A 24,488-nucleotide genomic window follows, 5' to 3' on the forward strand; every position below is an offset into this window, starting at 1 on the left:
TCTTCAGAGAGATGTAACAAGTTAGGTCTTGGAGCACGAGTAGAAGTCCGTCAATTGATGAAAAAGAGAAAGCACACGGGCATTACAGATAAGTTCAAAATAATAATAATAGTAATGTAGCTACCACTGAATAAATGCTTGTTTTTATGCACAGAATTTTATCCTCACAGTCACCCATGGATGTAGAGGTTATCATCCCTACGAACAGACCTCTGAGTACCCACATTCCAAAACACTTGACTGGCAGAGCCAGGCTCGAAACTGGGGTTGTCTGATTTCAAAGTCGAAGCTCTTCAAATAGGTAAATAAACTTAAGAGATGTGAGCAATGTGGGGCTATTTGAAGAGAGGAGTGGGGAGCCATGAGGCTGCCACTTTGTCTTAGTTAACCTCGGGGCAGCTTGGGCAAAGACGAGCTGGTATGGAACCGGAGGTACTGAAAGAAGGCCTGATTTCAAGTAAGTGTGTGTATGCAACCCAGCTCTGTCCACTGAAAAGGCCTAGAGGCAATGACACACTAAGGTACATTCGATAGTTGGGGTAGCAAGGACTGCCAGGTTTGCTCCCCGCTCTCCGCGTGGCTTCTCCGCCACATTCCACTGCCACCTCGCGGCAGACCCGGTGTTCTTCACCTGCCGGCCTCTCCTGCAGTCCGTGAAACCGCGCCCTTAACTCCTGCGATACCTTAAGGACAGGTCCGCAGCATCCGTAACGCCGGCCGCCATTAGCGTCGAGCAGATCGCCAGGAACTAGAAGTGAAGAACACCGGGGCGCGGCAACCTGACGGCCGACCTGGAGGAGCCGTTTCTTATTGGTCTTCGCGGCTGCCAGTCCCGGCCTCCTACGTTCCGTCCCTCCCCTTCCGCGCAGGCCGTCTGCTAAGTGGCGGGCGGGGTCGGGCGGTAACTTCCGGTTGGGGGAAGAAAGTTAGGCCGGAGGAGGGGCCGCGGAGAGGGAGGAGGAGGAAGAGGCAAGGGCCGGGCGGCGGCGGCGGCTGTAGGTTGTGCGACGGCGGCGGCTCTCCCTGGGGTGGACGATGGACAGCCAGGGCAGGAAGGTGGTGGTGTGCGACAACGGAACCGGAGTAAGTGTCGGGCGAGGAGGCCGCGGCGGCTACAGGCTCGGGCGGAGATGTGCCGGGCTCCTCTGCGCTCGGGGCTGCTCGTCTGGGCCTCTGGGGCGAATGGGCGCGGGTGGCACCTCCCGCCTCCGTGGGCGTGGGAGCGAGCGGAACCGGCTCGGTTCTTCCTTAAGCCCGCCACCACCACAATTTCTCAGGTCTGACCGGCAGGCGAGACCAGCACTGGACGCTGACCCCACTTGCTGTCCCCAGGGGGCCGGCTCGCTTCAGGAGCCGGACCAGTTTGGCCAAAATGTCCGAAGGTTTAGGTAAAAGGTTGAGTTTGTGCAAGCGAGAAGGTGTGTGAAAAGGAGAAAGACCTAGAGGCCTTCCTCTTCCTGTGTAGTTAAAGATGCCGAACGAGAGGCAGGAAACGGGCTAACAGAAAAAAAAAAAGAAAAAAAAAGGAAGTGCTGTCATGCAATTGGCCTAAGCCCTTTCTCAGTGTTCTTCGCCTTTTCTTCCTTCTGTCTGCCTGTCTTGTGACAGAAAGGGAGACCAGATCGGCAGGGTATCTATTGCTTTTTATTCTGCATGCTTGTAGTTTGACCCAAGAGCAGCCTCGCAGAGACCAGCATGCGTGTGCCATGGGATGATTTGAGGAGATGTGTTAATTCCACTGACTTGGGGGAAGTTAATCATTTTTAGTTCCTCCACCCCTCTCCCCATTAAGTACAGAATACAGATGTTCAGTCTTGAAGATTCTAATTGTAAAAATCCGAGTAAAGCATTGATTTGTAAACTATTTGAAAGTGATTTCTTTTCATCCCCTTTAATTATTTTAGTTCTGTAGTAATTTCTAACTATTTTAGTATTGCAAATTTCGTGATTTCTCCCCCCCTCTTCCCACAAATGTGACATGTAATGAGTTAAAGTGGTTTTTATTCGAACTTTAAAACTTTGGAAGTTGTATTTTCTTTTTGATCTTTTTAAAACATTGTACTCGGTGTAAGTGCTATGACTTTTTATTGTTATTAATTTCACTTATGGAAATTGAATTGTTCAGGGGGGAAAAGAACTGGTATTTACTGCTATAATCTTGCCCTTGATTGGATTTGTTACAGGCTTTTACAAACAATAATTATACTAACTTCATCTAAACTGTTAAAACTGAACCAGAATAAATAAGAAGAGTGTTATAATACAACAGGACATTCATACAAAATACTTTTTAAAAAGGAGGCAAATCCACTTTTAGGGAAAAATGTCTAAGATTTATTAAACTAAAAAGTTTTAGAATGATGCCATTTATGTGTGTTCTTTATTAAAAATATTTATATGCCCACAAACTTGTATCTGTATATGAAAGTTTTGGAGGGATACCTGAAATGCTCCTATTAGTTATATATGAGACAAGAAATAAAGGAGTAAGGTAAGATGGAGAAGGTTTCCTGATTTTTCTGAATAATTGGAAAAATGTTCCTTTTTTTTTTAACTTACATTATATTATTATTAATGTTATTACATTATATTTAAACTAATTTAATTACAAACACATGTTACCTTTACAGTTAAAAACTCAGCAAAGGTGTATTTTTAAAAAACTTGAGGGCCTGGGGTTGTAGCTCAGTGGTAGAGTACTTACCTGGCACTTGTGAGGCACTGGGTTTGATCCTCAGCACCACATAAAAGTAAATAAATAAAATAAAGGTATTATGTCTATCTCCAACTAAAAAGTAATAATAAAATAAGAAATAAAAGAAAGAGTTTTGTTCCCCTCCCCTTTAGTACCAGGGAATTGAACCCAAGGGTGTTTAATCACTGAGCCATATCCTCAGTCTGCTTTTTATATTTTATTTTGAAACAGGGTCTCGCTAAGTTGCTTAGGGCTTCACTAAATTGTTAAGACTGGCCTCAAACTTGCGATCCTCCTGTTTCAACCTCCCCAGCCACTGGGATTACAGGCAAACATGAATTTATGGCTGGGGATGTGGCTCAGTGATAGAGCACTTGCGTAGCATGTGCAGGGCCCCAGGTTCAGCCTCCACATCACAAAACAAACAAACTAAACAAAAACTGTGAGCTTAATATCCACCATAGTGTCAAATTGACCTCTAAATAAATTTAATATTTTTAAAGTGAATTTACAGTATTTTGTTACTGTCAAATACTCTCTTTTTAATGGATTCCTTTTCTTTGAGAGGTGTAGGTGAGGTACCCTGTGTTTGTAGTATGTGTACATGTATATGGGATTTGTGTTTGCGGTGCTGGGGATTAAACCCAGGACTTCACACATGCTAGCTAATTGTTGTACCACTGAGCCTTTGTATGAGGTTTATTTTTTGTAATACTGGGGATTGAACCCAGGACCTCACATATGGTAGGCAAGCACTTAACTCTGGAGCTTCATCTCAGCCCTTTTTATTTTAGTTTTAAGATGGTCTCATTAAGCTGCCCAGGCCGGCATGAAATTTAGGATTTTCAGGATTACAGGCTTGTACACCACCAGTGGGGTCATTTTTTGTTTTGTTTTGTTTTTGTACTGGGGATTGAACCCAAGGGCACTTAACCACTGAGCCACATTCCTGACCCTTTTTTATATTTTATTTAGAGACAGGGTCTCACTGAATTAGGGCCTTGCTAAAGTACTGAAGTGCTGCGGCTGACTTTGAACTCTTGATCCTCCTGCCTCATTCTCCGGAGCTGCTGGGATTACAGGCATGTGCCACCATGCCTGGTTACCAGTGGGGGTGGTTTTTGTTTGTTTGTTTTTTAATATTTTTATTAGTTGTTGATGAACCTTTATGAGGTGTGCCTCACACATGCTAGGCAAGCGCTCTACCACTGAGCCAGTTCCAGTCCCAACCAGTGGGGTTTTTGATGGGCATTTAGAATAGGAATGTTTGCTGCTGGCTGTGGTGGGCACATCCATAATCCAGCTACTCAGGAGGCTGAGGCAGGAGGATCCCTTGAGCCTAGGAGTTCAAAGCTATCTTGGATAGCTTAGTGAGGCCATCCCAAATGAAAAAATGAAAAGGGCTGGGGATGTAACTCAGTGGTAGACCAAGCTCACCCAGCATGCTTGAGACCCTGAGTTTAACTTGGTACCACCCCCCCCCCCCCCCCAAAAAATAGGAATGTTAACTGCAAGCTAATTTTTACGTTACTGTTTTGTTAGTTTAGCTAATGATTGTAAAGATTAGAAAGCTGATTTCTGATTATAATTACTATTGCTAGTCTTGTGTATACGCCATAATTTAAAAATCTTGCTCCTTAGGATAAAAGATCCCTTAGCATGACATAAGTGAAAAAGTATAATTAATTCAAACAGATTTATGTATTTGGTGTTGTACTTCTAGTTATTTGCAAATTTTATCCTTGTTTTCTATAGACATGATTGCAAATGAAGAAACAGCTCTGATATGTAAATCATATAAAAATCCGTAATGCTGTGATACTTCAGAAAATTTAAGAGGTTTAGGAACCACTTAAATTCTATATTCTGTTTCTAATTATACTTCTAGACATGAGTGATCATGTTGTTTTATTTTGATACCTAAAGTTACAATGATTCCTTTACAGTTAAATAATTTATTCATATTTAATTTTTAAAAGCAATGGAAATAGTTGTTACTCTAAAGTGTTTTCATTAGCCTTTACATTCTTCAGGTTTTAAGGGCTGGAGAGGTAACTCAGTGGTAGAGCACTTGCCTAGTATGCATGAGGCCCTGGGTTTAATCTCCCAGCACCAGGGTGGGAAGTGGAGTTTAGGTTTTAAAATTTTAGGCTATAGGATGTGGGGTTGTGTGTGTGTGTGTGTGTGTGTGTGTGCGCGCGCGCGCGCGCGTTCACCCACAGGCCCACAGGTGTGATGCTGGCTCTTGAACCCGAAGGCCTCAAGCATGCTAGGCAAACAGTGAACTAAATTCCCAGCCCCACTAGAGTGGATTTTTAAAAACTCCTTGACAGTCCCAAAATTGAATGTTGTAAAAGTAGGAGCATTGTTTTGATCACATGCCAGATGTTGGTCCTGCTTCATTTCCTCATTATCCCCCAGCTAGACAAGTGTCTCATTAGGATGGCCTACGGGAGGAAAACTCATCTGAATTCAGTAATCTATACACTTTTCAAAAAGACAGAAAAAGAAATATTGACTTTTATAAATATTGACTTAACCATTCAAACCTACTTTCTAAAATAGAGTCATTGCAAGTGGACAGATAGGTCAAAATTTGGAAATCCGTGAAGAACTAGGTTTTGGTCCCTTTAAAGTTGGGCCCAGGTTACTGGTATTGTGTATTCTGTTAGCAAACTTGACTGATTTCATCAGCAGTGAGTTCATTTATGAACAAAATGAAGACTTCTAAGTGCCATTATTGGCACAAAGCTTAATAAGATCTAGTGATACAGAGAAGCTTACAGTGCTAGAATGATTGTTTGCATTTATAATTCAAATTCATAGTTGATTGTGGCCTGCTTTATCAGGCTTATGCTAATTTATATGTTGAATTTAGGAGTGTTTGAAATAGAAACAAACCAGAAACTTTGGTTTCACCCTGCAAATACTATGCATTAAATAGAAAAAATATCTTGGCGGCCTAAGAAGTTGTTATATAATTAATACCCCAAAACCATCAGATAAAATTAGTAAGGAAATAATATAAAATAAATAAGCCACACACATACCCCCCCCCCCCTTTTTTTTTAAAAAGGAAAAGGTACTTTTAGAACAGATGTAGTTAGGATTATTCTTCATTTTTGCCTGAGGGAGCATTATACTGCTCATGCTGTTACCATTTGATGACTCAGTGGGAAGTAAGAGCCAGTTTAAACCACACACTACGAAGAGGAAGCTATATATGGTAAAATCTATTTCTTAAACACAACCTTTTGCACACAATGAGAGAACTGTCACCAAGTCATTTTTGATTTACATGGGGGAGGAATTTGAAGGTTTAAAATGAAACCAAATGAAATCTAGAAAAAATAATTTCTTTGTATTTTATCATATCATGGTTTAGATTTTTTAAATGTCTTTTTTTGTAAGAAAGGAATAGGCATATTGTATTATTGACAAATGGATTATTAAATTTTTTTATGAACTATTCATGCATTCACATTTGAAGTAATATGAAGTAGTACATTTTCTGCTATTTTGATGAAGTATGCAAATACCCTTTGGGAATGCTAGCTGTGAATTCTAAGATAGCATCTGCTTCCAGTAAGCTACTACTTATATAGTTTTATTAGTAAGTGTTTGATATCTTTAATTTGAAAAGCCAAATTTTCTTTTCTTTTTCTTTCTTTTTTTTTTTTTTTGTAGAGCAGTTAAAATGAGTTTACATTTGTTTCTGTAGTTTCAGGAATCTCAGTTTTTGTGTTGATGTATTTGACAAATTTTGTCACATGAAATGGACTCAAGAATTTTCAGATGAACTTCCCATCTGAACAGTTACTACAAGAAAGTACTGGTGTGTTTACCACTATGTCATGTTTTGTGTTTCCACTGTGTGTATGTAGCTCTGAATGAGGGGGTAGACATGTCAATCTTAGGAGTCTCTTCTGTGTCCCTGGGTTTCACTTATGCTCTGTCCAAGGCTCCTCCTCCCACCTTAACTTCTGTTGTGATTTCTCATTTAATAAAATCATATGTTTACATTAGTATGCAGAAAACAACCCTTTTAACTTATAGATGTTCTTTTCAGTCATTCATTGTCTAATGTTTTTTGAGAACATTTATACCCATGGAAGTGAGCATTTTTAGCCAGATGAATAGGTACTTTTGACCCATCCATTTGTTCATTACTTTGAGTTGAAATGTAAGAATTTTGAGCAGTGTTTATTTTCTATAATTGGGGTTTATGTGTAAATTATGACTGACTTCTGGCTGGGGATTATAACTTAATTATTTTTTCTCAACTCTGTGGCTTCTCCATTCACAGTTCAGACCAGGCACAGGGCCTGAGCAATGATGGATATAGGATAGGTTTTTTTGTTTTGTTTTGTTTTTTTTGCTGTGCTGGGGATTGAACCCAGGGCCTTGTGCTTGTGAGGCAAGCACTCTACCAACTGAGCTATCTCCCCAGCCCGGATAGGTTTAATCCGCCTCTTTTTTCTATATAGTTAATGTAAGGACGCAGCTTTTGGTAAGTACCAGGAGGCCCACATTTTATTTATACTGAAAGTAGATTTTGGGTTGGGGTAACTATAACACTTTTTCTACCTTCCCATATCATTTTTTTTTTTTTTTTTTTTCTGATCAGGTGACTCAATTTTGATTTAAGGACAAAAGAGAGTTTGTGATTTAGGAGAGATTTTGTGTATTTTTTTTTTTATTTGAATATACTACTAAAAATTGTTACATATTGTTTTCCTTTGTGGTATTTGTTCCTTCAAATCATCCTCAAATCATCCTTGGTCACATTAATAAATTACTTAAGAATACGTGGAAAAGTGAGTAAGTACTCCTGAATTTTGCTTAACACTTCTTTGAGATGGAAAGTATGTTCTTCATTATCAACCACTGTCAAGTGAGGAGGTGGATGTGAGTGAGCAGGTTACCTATTTATTACATATGCCCTCATATCACTTTAACTTCTGCCTTGAAACGTGATCCATAAGAATTGTACAGTATTATACTTTCAGAAATGGGTACCTGTATCTGAAAAATGCCCTGTCTTTGATGGCTTAATAGTAAACTGATTAGGACTAGGTTTTGTGGGTTTAGCAGAAAGCATATGAATAATGTTTTATTTAGATTCTTAAATTGAATATAAGCTACAAGGACAGGAGTTAAGGTGATATTGGGAATATGAAACTTCCTAATTTCACACAGATTTTTTTCATAAAATTTCAATCTGTTTGAATCGTAATTTTAACATTTATAAGACAAAAAATTGTAATGGCAGAATGTTCAGGCTATTTAAATTAAATGTGGTTCATCATCATTTTCAACAGGTTGCTGTAGAGATATTTGAAGATTTTTTAATTTTGGAGGACTAGTCAAAAGTTAGTGTGTTTAAGATGTTTCCAAATTTCACCCCATCAAGCAAAACAATTCCTTGTACATAGTTGCTTCCTGTCACTGGGTACATTAATATTTTCTTCCCATTTTTGTATTATTACTGTTGTGTATCATATCCAGGTACTGTCTTTTCATCCTAATTGAAAAGTATATGGTGCTTGGTGCTGTATTACAATAGATTCTTTCTGAATGTTAAATATATAGCCATCACTGGGTATCCACAGGTAATTAGTTTCAGGGAATAGACACACTCACACTCTTCCTCTTCTTCTCACTCTTCCTCTCCCCGTCCTTTTCCCCCTCCCTTTCTCCTTCCTTCCCTCTCTCTCCTGCATGTTAAGGACCCTTTCATAAAATGGCATGATATTTGCATAGGACTTTCAAATATCGTGTATACTTTAAATCACTTCTAGATTAATACATTATAAATGTTATGTAAATACTTGCTATACTGAATTGTTTAGGGAATAATGACAAGAAAAAGTGTCCATTTTCAGTACAGATATAATTCGTGTGTGTGTGTGTGTGTGTGTGTGTGTGTTTTGTTTTTTTGTACCAAGGATTGAACCCAGGGATACGCTACTTCTGAGTCACATCCCCAATCCTTTTTATTTTTATTTTGAGACAGGGTCTTGCTAAATTGTTTAGGGCCTTGCTCAGTTGCTGAAGGTGGTCTCAAACTTAAGATCCTCCTCCCTCAGCCTCCTGAGTTGCTGGCATTACAGGTGTATACTACCTTGCTTGGCTACATTTCCCCTCTCCACGCCCCCCATACCAGGGGTTGAACCCAGGGGCAGAACCCAGGGGTACTTAACCACTGAACCACATCTTCAGTTCTTTTCATTTTTTATTTTGAGACAGTCTCACTAAGTTGCTTAGGGTCTTGCTGAATTGCTGAGGCTGCCTTTGAACTTGGGATTCTCCTACCTCAGACACCTGAGCCACTGGGATTATAGGTGTGTGCCGCCATGCCTAGCTATATTTACTTTCTTAAGATAGCTTTCTTCTCCCACCCTGAAGTTTTGTTTTATTTTCTCTTTCTGGTTTTGTGGTACTGGAAGTTGAAGCCAGGGGCACTCTGCCACAGAGCTATATTCCCAGCCCTTTTTATTTTGAGACAGTTTCATTAGGTTTCCCAGCCTGGCCTTCAATTTGGAATCTTCCTGCCTCAGCCTCTCTGAGTAGCTGGGATTCCAGGTATGTACTGTCACACCCTGTAATTTTTTTTCAAGTATAGTGCTCTTATTTTAAATACCTTTATCTTATCTATTATTTATTTTTTTAATGTGGTGCTGAGAATTGAACCCTGAGCCTCACATGTGCTAAGCAAGCACTATATCACTGAGCTAGAACCCCAGCCCCACAACGTATAATTTTTAATTGTCTTGTTTTTTTTTACAGTGTCTGCTCTTGAAAAATATATTATCAGTATTAAAAATCCTTGGTTCTAAGTTTTGCTGTAATTGTTAAATCTCCTGAAATATCAGTTTCTTGTATATAAAATAGAAACATTAGGATTATTGATGTGCCCATGGAGAAGGACACTATATGAATGTGAGCCTATAGTGCTTTTTTTTGCCTGTGCGTGGTGCTGGAGATTAAACTCCGGGCTTTGCATATGTTAGGTAGGCAAGTACTCTACCACATCCCAGCCTGAAATTATGTTACTTGACATTACTAAATATATTTACCTAAGTGTAAAAATATAAATAGCCAAAAATGCCTAATAGATTTTTATTTTCACCTGATACTAGTCCAGATGCCATTTGGTTTTCTTATTTTAGAGATGATTTGTTCATACCTTGATATTATTTGAATGATCACTGTGTGCCAGGGCCTCTTTAAACATCAGGTTACAGCATGAAATGTTCTTAGCTCCCTGCTCTTGTGGGGCTTTCCCCATAGTGGGGCTTTTAAACACTGATTAAGCAATTAATTGGTAAATAAGCGTGAATTTGGGAAGTATTGCCATTCAAGACATGAAAGGAGATGCTGCTGGAAATAGAATGGGTGATCTGAAAGCACTGAAAATTTAAAATAATGTGTATAATACAAAAGGTGTTTTTTGGGTAATGTTTTTAGATGAATATAGTAAATACCTTGACCCTAACCTGCTTTTGCTATTTCCTTCCAGTTTGTGAAGTGTGGATATGCAGGCTCTAACTTTCCAGAACACATCTTCCCAGCTTTGGTTGGAAGACCTATTATCAGATCAACCACCAAAGTGGGAAACATTGAAATCAAGGTAATGTTTTATTTATTGTTAAAATGACATCAAGACCTGTGAGGTGTTTTTTGAGTTAAGTTGTTTTAAAATATGATGCTATGAAAAGAGAATTCCTCATATTTTTTATTTATATTAATACCTGAACAAAAGCATAAAAACTGAAGTTAATTTAATTTTTTTATGGCTTGATGCCATTAGTTTGTAGAGTATAATACTTAAATTTTCACATTGATACAAAACAATATTAGTGACTTAAAGTCGTTACATAATTTAATTTTTAAAAGGAATCAGCCTGGTAATTTTACATCTTTCAATTTTATATATTTGTCATTATATCTTAGTGTCTCTTTGGGACTTAAGTCTTTTTCCCCTCATGTTTTCCTGGTCGTATCCCCATACTTTTTTATACAGTTAGGAAAACACAAAATGTAAATCTCATTGGTTCCTCTTTTCACTAATAAAACAACTTATTTCCCTAATGTGCTGGAGGAAGCTATGCAAATCATTTGGCCTTGCACTATTTATAGTACCATAAGGAGAGGAAGCACAGTTGTCATTGCCTACTCGCTATACTAACCACTAGAGAGAGACTCCACATGAAGGATGAGAGATTTTTCTCAGGATTAAAAATCAAGTAGGAGTTACATTATCTTAGAAGAAAGAAAGAACTAGAACAGAACTAGAAAGGTCACCAGGGGAATTTAAATTCTGCAGGTGGCCTAGGGATTAAATTAAACAGAATGCAGTAGAATTGAAGGGTTCTTTTAGTGAATCCTATGTGAACACACTAGTATTGTTGATCCTTTTGGGACAGCCTAGCAAGACTCAGTGAACAGTTAGATCATGAGTCTTTTGAAATATGAGGGTGAACCTCTTGGGACATTTGTGTGAAATATCTAGGGAGGCGATAATAGGTGGTAGAGATTTGCTACTTGGTAGGTCTCTACTGTTGAGACTAGAGGATTGAGTTACACAGTGAATAAAAATACAAACGGAACCTTAGGTTCTGTGTTAAGTTTTTAAAGACAAGGTAGTAAATGCTGACCTCTGTTATGTTAACAAAAATTAAAATGGCACAGTCAGTATAAGGCTTTTTGGAAAAGGGTCTTTTCTTGGGGGAAGTACGTGGGCTTTCTCATTCTCTTTTTGTGAACCCCTTCCATTCTAGTTGAACTCTATTGTAAATGAACTTCAACTTGAAATTTAGCTAAAAATAGTGGTAAGGACAAACTACTGTTTCAAAGTAATACTTTTTTAAATTTAGTATCTGTCTTTTTTATATTCTTTATGGACAATAAATTTTTGAGGCATAAAGATACATTGTGTATAACCATTTTTATTCTTCAACTTAGGCATAAATAATTACACATCTCTTCAGGCCCACTTTCTTGCTTTTTAAGGACAAGTGATAGAAATCGAACTTGTCGATATTCTGATAAGACATTTTTGCCAGGGAATTCCCTAGTATTTACTGACATGGTTCTGTGTTCTTTTGGCTTGGTTCTTTTCACTCTGCTCAGTCTTTTTAAACCTTTTAAGTTGAAGTGTTTTTTTTCCTAATAAAAAACAAAGAGACCTGTGTCAAATTTAATTTGAATACTAGAGCTTGAACAAAAAGCCCCCGACTGTCTACCTCTCTCCCTACTCAGCTATACCTTGCTATTGTCATTTATATTCCTTAAAGTTCTTAAATTCAGTAATGAATTAAACCACTTTTTGGAATTTCTGTGCTTTGTAGATAGACTTATACTTGTGTGTCTTCTTAGCTAAAATGTGATGGTTAGACTGAAAAAATGGAAATTTAAATCATTTGTTTAGTTAATTTTCATTTAGGAGTAATAACTGTCCATGTTAATTTGGCCCTAATTATTAACTCCATAAAATAATATAGTAGTACTGCATCTGACCACAACCTAATTTGTCTCTGTTGCTTGTATGTTTAAAAATTTCAGTGAGGATTTTATTTAGGCCTTTTCTGACTCTTACTTCTACCTTCTCTTTCTTCACCTTTCTTGACCTGTTGAAGTAGAATAACAAAAAGATGGTAAGTGAGGTTACACACATGCTGTTTGTTTTCCACTTTTGCTTGGTGGGACAGTAGTTGTTGTTTTGTGTCCCTTTAGTATTGGGGAGGGGGGTAATTCCATATTTTTATTTTAAGTACTTTAATTTTTAACCTTTTTTCATTGCTTCAATTTGGTAGCAACTAATTTAAGTCCTATACTTTCCTGATTGCATACAATGGACCAAACAAGCACTAATTACTAACATAGTTTTGAATTGTTTTCCTTGTTTTTCTGTAGATAAATGTTATAATTAAAATGAATGTGGTGTGCATAATGTTAGAAACCAAGGCTTTATATAGGATCAGTGTGATCCAGGAAATTGGGGTGAAGTTGTTACATTTGGATAAATTCATTTTATTTACTGACGTTAAAGTAAACATTACTTATCATACCTTGTGTGTGTATATTTGCATTCAGTGTGGTATCATATATGTACTTAATAAAGTAAGTAAAATTTTGAGATGCAAATGAATCATAAGTGGAAAAAGAGAAATAAAAGAATGACTTATTTCACATATCATCCTTACGGATAAGTAGATTTGACCATATTATCTGAGGATAATAAGGAAAAGGTAAAGCGCCTGTAAGGCTTCCCCACAAACAAAATTCCCCCCACTCCCAAGTAGATACCATTGTGTGGTGCCTTTTTCTTTTCACCTAGAAGCTTTCTGGGCCTATCTCAGATATTTGACTCATTATATTTTTCTGTAATAGTCTAAATGCTTCTTTAGTAGATATTTTTGGGTTTGTTTTTAGTATAATGTTTGTTAGCTACTTGGACAAAGATTAATATCAAGTATTTTTAATTATATATTTTAATTAATAGCAGTAACTGTGAAAATTTGTTTCGAATAGACAAAAACATTTAAAAGTGAATATTCATATATTTTTCCTAAATAAAAGTCATGCACTTATCTTAAAATCCTGAAAAGATCTTGAAAAGAGTAGAGAATAGGATAGGCTTAATTGAACAGTTCTTTTAAGCGGGATTTCTATCTAGGGATGTAATCGTGATTTTAAGCTTGTATTTGTTCTGTTTTCTAATCGAAGTGACATTGTTCACAGTGATATTTGACAGATATGTAATCTATTTTATCTGCTTTTGGTAAAGTGTAGATGCCTTTGAAACAAAGTCCCAGAAAGTTACTTTGATTTCTTTTTCTTTCAAGTAAAAGGTGATGGTTGTGGGGCAGATGGTAAAATCTGAAGGCTGCTCTGATTGTTTATAACTTTGTTCTGAGATATAAGGGCAAGTTACTGAACACATCTTTCCCCGCCCCTGCCCCAGTACTGGGGGTTGAATCCAGGGGTGCTTTACCACTGAGCTGTATCTCCAATCCTTTTTTAAATGCATATTTTATTTTGAGCAAGATCTTGCTAAGTCGCCAAGGCTGTCCTTGAACTTGTGATCCTCCTCATCAGCCAACTAAGTTGCTGGGATTATGGGCATGTGCCATGTCACTTAGCACATTTTTGACTTTTAAAAGTTGAAGGGTAGTAAGGAAGATTATATGTTCTAGGTTTTTATTTATTTTATTTTATTTTGATAGAGAGAGGGTTTCACTAAATTGCTAGAAACTGACTTCAAATTCTCCATTTTCCTTCCTCAGACTCCCAAGTAGCTGGCATTATAGGCATGTGCTACCAGCATGGTTTGTTCTAAGTTTTTTGTTTTTTGTTTTTCAGTACTAGAGCATGAACCCAGACGCTCTCTCTACAACCTAGCTACATCCTCATCCTTTTTTTTTTTTTTTTTTTTTGCAGTGCTGGGGATTGAACCCAGGGCCTGGCACATGCTAGGCAAGCATTCTGCCTCTGGGCTATGTCCCTGACCCTCCCCATCCTTTTTATTTTTTATTTTGAGACGGTGTTTTACTAAGTTGCCCATGCTGGCCTTTAACTTAGTATTCACCTGCTTTAGGCTCCAAAATAGGTGGGATTATAAGCTTACGCCCCACACATGGCTTTGAATTTTTACTCAAGAAATTTTGCAGTTTTTCGAATAAACTAATACTTCTTTTCTCCCATTTAAAATGTCCTTTATATTTAGAGAGGGCTGAGGACACTCAGTGCCAAATATTTTTTTCACTTAATTCTTTATTGTGTGTCTGGTTGTAGAAGTATATACATGAATAGACTTTTTTTATTATTAGTTTTGAATTATATTTTTTGATGGGCCTGTATTTTATTTATTTATTTATTACTGATTTGTATGCAGTGCTGAGAATTGAACCCAGTGCTTCAAACATGCTAGTCAGGCACTTCACCACTGAGCTACAACTCCAGCCCATGAACAGACTTTTATTTTTAGTTGGCATTAGGTCAGACATATTTAAGCTCCTGTTGTTGCATGGAGTAAAAATTAAGTATTCTGTTGAAATCATATCAGACTTATTCCAAGTGGTTGAAATAATAGTGATTATAAACCAGCTAATATTAAAACAACTAATTATCTAATTGATTATACAACACAAGGAAAGTGTATTTGTTATTGAGGAAAGTAAGTAACAAAAGTAGGTATTGTTAACAACCAAAAATAGTATACGTGCTTGTATGAATAGATTTTTTTCCCTAACATTTTATTAAACAGTGTTTGAGAACATGAAAAATGTCAAAAGATCTTTTCTTTTCTTTTTTTTTTTTTTTTTAACTGGGAATTGAATCTAGGGACATTTTACCAGTGACCTACATTCCTGGCCTTTTAAATTTTTTTTCCTTTTTTTGTTTTGAGATGAGGTCTTGCTAAGTGCTGAGGGCCTTGCTAAATTGCTGAGGCTGGCCTCAAACTTGTGATTCTCCTGCCTCAACCTCCTGAGTCCCTGAGATGACAGGACTGTACCACCACACCTGGCTGCAGTGTCAAAAAGAATTTTACAGTGAAACTCATATACCTGTCACCTGAATTCTGATCTTAATGTATATTTACTGATTTATCACATGTCTATCCAAGTAAATATCCAACAAACCATCATATGTTTTGATGGATTTCAAAGTTGCAGACATAGTATACTTTTTCCCTAAATGCTTCAACATATGCCATTGGTTAGAGTTCACAAACACAGAATTTTTAGTTTTGCATTTTCTTCCCCTGAAGATTCTGGTTAGTAGTTAAGAAATTTTAATATTAAGTTGCAGAAAAATTAACTTTATAAGAAATTGGTTGCAGCATAAAGTTTGAATGAGCATCCATAGTGTGCTTTCACTTTGTTTCCCTTTTGGTGTTGCATTAATGGATCTTTCAGAAATCAGTATCTTTTTTTCTTTTTTCGTTTTCTTTTTTTGTGCGTGTGGTGCTGGGAATTGAACCCAGGACCTTACACAAGCAAGGCAGGCAGGCACTCTTACCAACTGAGATATATCCCCAGCCCCTAGTTTATTTTTTAATAGGTTCTTTATCTTGGTTTTACATCTAATATTTTTAATTGTAATACTCATATTTTTCAAAGCTCTGTTTTTTTGTTTTTTTAACTTTTTTATATGTAGTACTGAGAATCGAACCCAGTGCCTCACATGTTAGGCAAGCAATGTACTACTGAGCCACAACCCCAGCCCTCAAAGCTCTATTTTAAATCATCTCATGTTAACTTTTCTGCTGCTTTTCTTCTTTTCCCTGTATTCTGAACTTGTATTAAATGATTAGTAACTTTCTTATATTGCTTTTCTAAATTGAATTCATCAGCACATATAAAAATTAATATTAACATCTCACATACCTAAATAAGTTAAAATTAGTTTTGATTCTAGGACATTGCTAGCCTTATTATACAAAGTTAGATTTTTCAAATGTGGGTCATCTTAAATATGCATTCACTGGAGACAAGAGTTGTGAGTATTATGCTTCCTCTGTGATAGCATAGATTTCTAGTATATTTTAAGATTGAAAATGTTGCCCTTGAGATCATTTTTTAAAATGAGTTGTTTCCTTATGTGTTTAAGTTTTCATATTGCTACAAATTTTACATTCATCTTGATAAGATATATGTAGGAACTTAATTTAAATTTTAATTCGGACATCTGGAGAGAAATTTGTGAAATTTACAAGTTAATTGGTACATATATGCATTACTGTAGAGCAATAATCATTTTATTTTTGCTTCTTTCAAAATTATGTTTTGTAGTACTTAACATTTATCATTTTGATATTTAGTACAAAAAAATACGCTGCATGCATTGAGCATTTTTCTATAAGTTTTTTTTTCCCTGATGTGCTATTTCACATATCACAGGACTTATTTTTTGAACATTTGAGCAAAAGAAACAGATGAAACCTCATACAAAACCCTCCAAAATATGAAAATATGGGGTTTATTTGTGCTAATGTTCTTCTTTTGGAAACATATATATTAAAGGTAAGGTCAATTTATTGATTTAACCCATGTAGTACATTAAAGTTTATTATCCATGATTAAACTTTGCAAGACATTGTTCTTAAAGATTTAACTTGTGGAATAAAAACTATCTACAAGTGCCAAAAAGACTAAAATTAATTATTCCCAAGTTTTCTGAAATATCTTGGGAATATAATTTTTTGAAGTTGCTATATATAAAAATTTGACTGGTTTAAAACTTTGATATTATAATTTTCTAGGATCTTATGGTTGGTGATGAGGCAAGTGAATTACGATCAATGTTAGAAGTTAACTATCCTATGGAAAATGGCATTGTACGAAATTGGGATGACATGAAACATCTGTGGGATTATACCTTTGGACCAGAGAAACTTAACATAGATACCAGAAATTGCAAAATCTTACTCACAGAACCTCCTATGAACCCAACCAAAAACAGAGAGAAGATTGTAGAGGTAAGTTTTTAGATGGGATTTGCATATGTGTATCTTTGTGATATTATGTTAAATCAAAAATTTTTTTTCTTACTGTAGTTCCTATTGATAAAGGGAATAAAAATGTCCTTATTTTGTATTTTCTACAGTTTGAGCATTCCTAATCTGAAGTCTAAAACTTAAAAAAATTTTTTTTTTTTTTTTAGTTGTCAGTGGACCTTTCTTTATTTTTTTATTTATTTTTATGTAATGCTGAGAATCGAACCCAGGGCCTCACACTTGCTAGGCATGTGCTCCACCACTGAGCCACAGCCCCAGCAAATCTAAGACATTTTGAGCATGGCATGACCCTTAAGAAGTTTTGGACTATGCAGCATTTTAGACTTTGGATTTTTGCATTAGGATGCTCAACTGGTAAAGTCCATGAATATTCCAAAATATGAAACACTTCTGGTCTCAAGCATTTCATATAAGGGATACTTAACCTGTATATGCTAGTCTTTATTACTCTAAGTGGGATTAATAAACAAAATCCTGATGATGTGACGTTTATATTTTAGCAGGGGAAAACAGCCCAAAAATTTTTTCTTTTTTTCTTTTGGTTAGGAGGTAATTGATGCTAAAGGAAAAAATACATAGTTAAGGAGAGTGGGCAGTTGCAATTGTAGATAGGTTGTGGTTACAGTAGGTCCACGTGAAAGTGATGTTTAAACAAAGACTGGATAAAGGAGTTGGCCAGGCTATATGGGGAAAGAGCCTTCTAGGCAGCAAGGAGTAGCCACTGTAAAGGTCTTAAAGTCGGAACATTATGGCGTATTAGAGGATCAGCCAGGGAGCTAGTATGATTAAAGAGTATGGTTGATGGAAGAACAGAAAGAGATAACATTGAATAAGTAACATTATTGCCTTGTTGACTGAAATAGGGAATTAGACTTTTACTCTGAGTGAAATGAGGGGCAATTACAGGAAAGAAGTGCTAAGATTCAGATTTCTTTGGCTGTTGTGTTATGAGTATACCATAGGGAGGCAAAGGTGGAAGAGAGACTAGTTTGGATACTTTTTCAATTATTAAAGCAAAAGATACTGGTGGTTAGGATCAGGGAAAGTAGTAGAAGTGAGACGTGATCAAATTCTGTAAGGGCAAAGGTAAGAGCAAAGAATTTTCTGGAGCTTAAGATGTGGGTAGTCAAGAAGGTGTTGACTTAAGTAACTGGAGGACATAGTTACCATCAGCTAAGGTGGGTGGGAAAAACAAAAGTAGAACAGGATTTAAGGCAAATGATCAGGAGTTCAGTTTTGATATGTTAAATTTGAGGCTTCATTATACATCAAAGCAAAAATGTCAAAGATATAGCTGTAGATGGAAGATCAAATACAGGAGAAAAGTCTGGGATGTGAGATATAAACTTGAGAGTCTTCAGGATCATACTCTTCACCAAAGTGAGAGTAGACAGTGGTGAAAAGACTAAGAACCAGAGAGATAGGAGAATCCAGCCAGAAACTGAAAAGGCTAGTAAGGTGAGCAGAGAGGAAAGAAAGCACGAGAGCTACATTTCTAATGATTTAGAAAAGTAATTTTTCAAGTTTCTCTTTCATTTTGTTATATATGATGTAGAAATTTTTTGATAGTTTTCTACATCTTAGTAGCTTGCTAGTTGCTATGCAATGTAAATGAACCATTTTTTGACATAATTTGTTTTACTCTATGAATATGTTTAGATGTTGAAGGAAATTTTTGGAAAAGGTCTAGAGGAAATTCCTGTTAGATGATACTTTATTTTTTTAGACAATATTTTAAAAGTCTGAATGAAAACTTTTTTTTTTTTTTGATGGAGAGGCTCAGTGGTCCTCCTGCTGGCAGCCTCCTGGCTAGCTGGAGACTAGGTGGTCACTAATTTTTGTATTAAATTTTGAATGCCTTTTTTTTTTTTTTTTTTTTTTTTGTGGTGCTAGGGATCAAACCCAGGTCCTTGTGCATGCTAGGCAAGTACTGTACCACTGAGCCACATCCTCAGCTCACAAGTACTTGAATAGTCTTACAAATATAAATAAATTTTAACAGACTTTCAAGTTGGTATGTGCATATATATAGCATCACTCTTCCATTTTCTTTCCTGTGGAGGGAGATTTATTCAAAGGATGATGGAATAGAATACTAGTCAGAATATTTTGTTGTTTAATTGATGAATATATGTTTCAGAGTTATAAAATTTAAGTTCTATATAATTTTCATTATGATCCATTGTAAAATTTCTAAGTATCTAGATATTCATAGTAACAGTTGGCCCTACAAGTCAGGGAGTGCTCACTAGAGATTACCAAAAGAAATGCAGGATGTTCCCACCTAACCTGAGCTGCAGAGAATGAGTGTGACTGGAGAGGGCAGACGGAAACTCCCTCCTATGTAGTTCATGGGGAGGGGAGTTACAGCCTTAGTTCAAGATGGGACTATCGCTCCACAGCTAAGCAGTGTTTTCACCTGCCATCTTGTTAAAGCAATTCATAAAAGTCTTCACCTTCTCATTTTATTTCATGGTTGTGTGTGTGCATGTGTGTGTGTGTGTGTATGTGTATGTGTGTGAGTATGTATGTTTTGTAGGAATTAGTTGGACCCAGGGTCCCCTTGCATGCTAGGCAAGCACTCTACTACTAGACTGTATCCCCAGCCCTACTACTTTGTTTTTAATGGTAAGATTTGAAGTTTAGGAAGCTTGCTTTCACACTAATTAGCTATTAACTACAATATACTCAGAAATCTTTGTTTTGTAGCACTTACAAATGCTTGGAGATGGAGCTCTGTGACAGCAGTTTATAGAGGTGGGAGAAACTGATTAGAATGGAAGACTCTTCGGGTCCCTTTTCAGGTCCCTTTAATTCTATTTTGGTGTCAACTGATCCTCTCTATGAGCGTGAAGAAAGCATATAAATATGTATTATGCATCTTTGTAAATACAACTTTTTTTCCCCCCCTGTATTTTCAGGTAATGTTTGAAACTTACCAGTTCTCTGGTGTATATGTAGCCATCCAGGCAGTTCTGACTTTGTATGCTCAAGGTAGGTGATACTCAACTGTTAAAAAAATTAATTCACCATTAATTTTATGCCGGAGAAATTAGATTCCTCATTAAGTTATAAATCCCAGAAAATCACATTATTTATATATGACACTTCAAAATATTTTCACAATTTGTTATTTCTAAAGTAAAATATCATATACTTTTATTTGCTTTACTACACAGGAGGATTTAAGGTAAAAAGAGATTAATTTTTGGTGAAGGGCAGGCAGTGCTAGGGATAGAAGCCAAGGCCTTAAGCATGCTAGGGAAGTTCTGTGCCTCTGAGCTACGTCCCCAACCCAAAAAAAGGATGTTCCCTCTTAAACTATTTTAATTTTTTATGCAATAGAAAATAAAGTGGAATTTGTCTTCACAATTGGCTTGAGATTTAAAAATACACACACACATACATCTAATAGGTTAGCCTAAAATCACACTTGTCAAGATATATAACAGGTTGAATAAAAGGGAAAAGATAGACATTTGGGAGTGCATTCTTCTTTTTTTGAGGTGGATTTAATGGAAGAGACTGGCAGACACTGGAACTTTGACATAGTGACCCTAGAAAGGAAAGTAGGGGAGAGAACAAATAGATGCAAGTTTTGTATTAAGACTTCTAGTAAGAGAAACACTGGATCCCATTGGACCTTGAAAGTGCCAGGCAGCCTCTGGAACACAGGGAGATTTATTCATGTGAAAGAGCATCTGCAACCAGGCACAGGGGTGGAGCGGGTGGGTGGGCTAAGGTTTAGGAATATTATTGGCTTTAGGTACCTTTCAAAGGTGTGTTTTTCTTTTCCTATGAGAGCACTTTAACTCTGAGGAAGGCACTGTCAGGTGGTCATCCTGAGTCTTGACAGGTTTTCATATTAATGCTACATTCTCTATAAACATCTCAGTCTTGTGATAAGGATGAGTTGCCATATCTGTTAAGAGAACACATAGGTGGAAAACAGAAAAGAGCACAAACATGGCAAGTGAGGATTTAAGGGCCCAATCCTTAATAGTTTTTAATCTTTAGTGTTGTCAGAGTCGTGGCAAGAGTGTTTTGGCCCTACTGATGCACCTGGTCTCTGAAGCTGATAAGGTTGTTTGAAGGGGGTGGGTAAGGCACATTCCAAGCTTTTAATAGCTAACAAGTTAGGAATTAAGATGGAAGAGCAGAGAAAAAAACATTATACTATCTTTTAATGACTGTCAGGCCATGAGTTAAGGCCCAGGAGTGCATTTGCCTTTTGTCCCTATGGTGTTCTGTCTCAGACCTACTATGTTCTCTTGGTATTACCATTATCTGCCTTCTTGTCTATTTAGAATCAGATTTTGGCCATGTGGGGAGAGCCCTTTTTATTTTGATGGACTTATAAGTTCAACAAGAGATATTGAGAATTTATGGGGCTATCAAATATGTGCCAACAGCCTTTTAGGCATTTGAAGTAAAAGATGCCCTCAAGGAACTTATGGGGAAAACAAAAATTCAGAAATATAATTTTGATTTAGCCTGTCCAAGAAGCTTTCTGAAGAAGGTAATACCTGAGCTAAGTTTCAAGTCTTAATGAGAGTACATATGCCATAGGTATAAGAACTGATGGGGTATTTTGCTTGGATTGGTTCTTTTATAATTTTATGGTGATGCATCTGATTTTACTCATCGGTTAGTAAAAACTTGGAAGAATACACTTTGGGTTTTAAAAATACCTTTTGTACTACATATAGATACATAGAAAATACTTGGGGGTTAAATTTTTAAAGAAGCTTTATTCATTAACTAAATGTAGTGTGTGTGTATTGCGCTATTTAGTACAGAGAATGTAGCAGAGAAAAAGACATGTTCTCTGTCCTTAGGGTGATTTTAGTTCAGCTTTGAGAAATTTTTTCTTTGAAGGAGGAGTCAAAAAATCACTTATTATTTTGTAAGGGAGGGAGTGTTTGTTTATGACTAGGTAATTTTATTTCATTTCTTGAAAATAACTTTTAGGCCAGGCGCAATGGTGCACACCTATAATCCCAGCCACTTAGGAGGCTGAGGCAGGAAGATTGCAAGTTTGAGGCCAGCATTGGCAACCTAGTGAGGTCCTAAGCAACTTTGGGAGACCATGTCTCAAAATGAAAAATAAAAAGGCCTGTGGATGTAGCTCAGTGATTGAATACCGCTGGGTTTAATCCCCAGTACCACAGGAAAAAATAAAGATTATATCAACGTAAAAATGGAAGTAGTGTAATAAGTTTATTAAAAAAAACAATTAGATACTGCAGCACATGCAAATTTATACTAATAAGGAGGGAGAAGCCCAGCATGGTGGCACACACCTGTAATCCCAGTGTCTTGGGAGGCTGAGGCAGGAGGATGACTGACCTGGAACTTGCAATCTTCTTCCTGAAGCAAGTTCAAAGCCAGCCTCAGCAATGGCAGGGCACTAAGCAACTCATTGAGACCCTGTCTCTAAATAAATACAAAATAGGGCTAGGGATGTGGTATTGTGGTTGAGTGCCCTTGAGTTCAATCCCTGGTTCCTGCCCCACCCCCCAAAAAAGAAAAGAAAAAGAAAGGGAGAGAGCCTATTCAGGGATAAGCAAATAATTAAAATAATAGTAAAATTATAAATACATATTTAGGTTTAAATTTTTTTTCTATAATTGAAGTAATGCTTTGGCTAATCAAATGTTAATTGTTCTCAGATTTCTAGCCATCCAGTATTGGTAGGCATTTCCTAAAATAACACAGTTTTAAATACATTATGTGTCCAGAAAACAATAAAGAACTACATGATTTCAACAGATTGATGGATCAACTTGTTGTTTTGTGCAATATTCATGATTATCACAGTGATTTTCATAAAAGTTATCCCTGATATTTTAGAAAAGTTTACTTTTAGGAAAGTCAGTGATCCATACTATGTTGGAGCCAGGCACAGTCATTCCTATAGTCCCAGCAGCTCAGGAGGCTGTGCAAGTTCAAGGCCAGTCTCAGCATCTTAGCCAGGCCCTAAGCAAGTTAGTGAGACCCTATTTCAAAAATAAAAGGGGCAGGAACTGGAGTTATGGCTCAGTGGTAAAGTGCTTTCCTGACTTGGATGAGGCCCTGGGCATCACATTTAAATAAATAAAATAAAAGATCCATTAACAACTTAAAATTTTTTTTTTTGAAAAAACAGAGAAATATAAAAAATAAATGAAGGGGGCAGGGATGTGACTCAGTGATAAAGTGTTTCTGGGTTCAGTCCCCAGTACATTAAAAAAAAGTTAAATTGGAAAGAGAAATACTGAAATTGGAAAGAGTTGTACTGAACTTTAATAATTTATTATGTTTTTCAGTCCTAGGTCTCAGGGTTTGATTCTTCCCATTTTCTTTGGAAGGGACATGATTATACTAAAAGTCTCACAAGAGAGAACACTGACTTTAATATCTATGTATTAGAAACAGAGTGCAAAATAAGTAAATAATAAAGAAATGCTGTCTTCTACTAGACCTTTCCTGTTTGGTTAATTTTCTCATTTGACTTCTACACTTTATTTGAAACTTGTCATCTCTAATTTTTCTGACTTCGCTTTTTATTTAAAACCTCCTGGTTCTTGTGCAGGTTTATTGACTGGTGTAGTGGTGGATTCCGGAGATGGTGTAACTCACATTTGCCCAGTGTATGAAGGTTTTTCTCTCCCTCATCTTACCAGGAGATTGGATATTGCTGGGAGGGATATTACCAGATATCTTATCAAGGTAAGTGAAAGGATACTACCATAGAAACTAGTTTTGTATTTTGTTTATTGATTTAACATAAGATTCAATGTATAAGGATTCTAGTAAATCTCCATCTGATATTACCCAGTTTTCCCATTATTCATGTAAAAATACATATAAGATTTCCATACATGATCTTTGGTATACTGATAAAAATACATTATTTGCTGCTATTGAGAAATGCTAACTGTGCATTAATATAAGTTGCATTAAGTCTTTACCTTGACGATATTGGGTTCCTTTGACCTCATTTATAGTAATCCTCTTCATGTAGGGAGATTAAGTTAAGGAGAATTTTAATACTCATTCTAGGTCTAAATTCTGAGGTAACCAGCACAGTTTCTATGGGTCTTATTTTGAATATAAACACAAAGATTAGGAGGTTTCTTTCCAAAAAGGAACTGGATTTCACAAAGTCCGGTTGTGTTTATGATGCTTATTGTTATTTTCTCTGGGTACTTTGCTTTAAAAATATTTCCTAGCCAGGCATAGTGGCACATGCCTGTAATCCCAGTGATTCAGGAGGCTGAGGCAGGA

The 24,488-nt window shown here is 36.6% G+C and overlaps 1 protein-coding gene across 1 annotated transcript in view; it reads left to right on the forward strand.

The window, feature by feature from the left end:
* The first annotated feature begins 924 nt into the window (after positions 1-924).
* The window catches only part of ACTR2 (actin related protein 2), a 40,043-nt gene continuing 16,479 nt past the window's right edge, over positions 925-24,488 (forward strand). The window contains exons 1-5 of the mRNA XM_079109828.1: positions 925-1,083; positions 10,218-10,328; positions 16,965-17,180; positions 20,141-20,213; positions 23,794-23,930. Coding sequence (XP_078965954.1) covers positions 1,036-1,083; positions 10,218-10,328; positions 16,965-17,180; positions 20,141-20,213; positions 23,794-23,930 — 585 coding nt within the window. The 5' untranslated portion in view covers positions 925-1,035. The remainder of the gene's footprint in view (positions 1,084-10,217; positions 10,329-16,964; positions 17,181-20,140; positions 20,214-23,793; positions 23,931-24,488) is intronic.

The sequence above is a fragment of the Sciurus vulgaris genome (genome assembly GCF_902686455.1).
Source record: "Sciurus vulgaris genome assembly, chromosome: 14".
In the NCBI taxonomy this organism is placed as follows: Eukaryota; Metazoa; Chordata; class Mammalia; order Rodentia; family Sciuridae; genus Sciurus; species Sciurus vulgaris.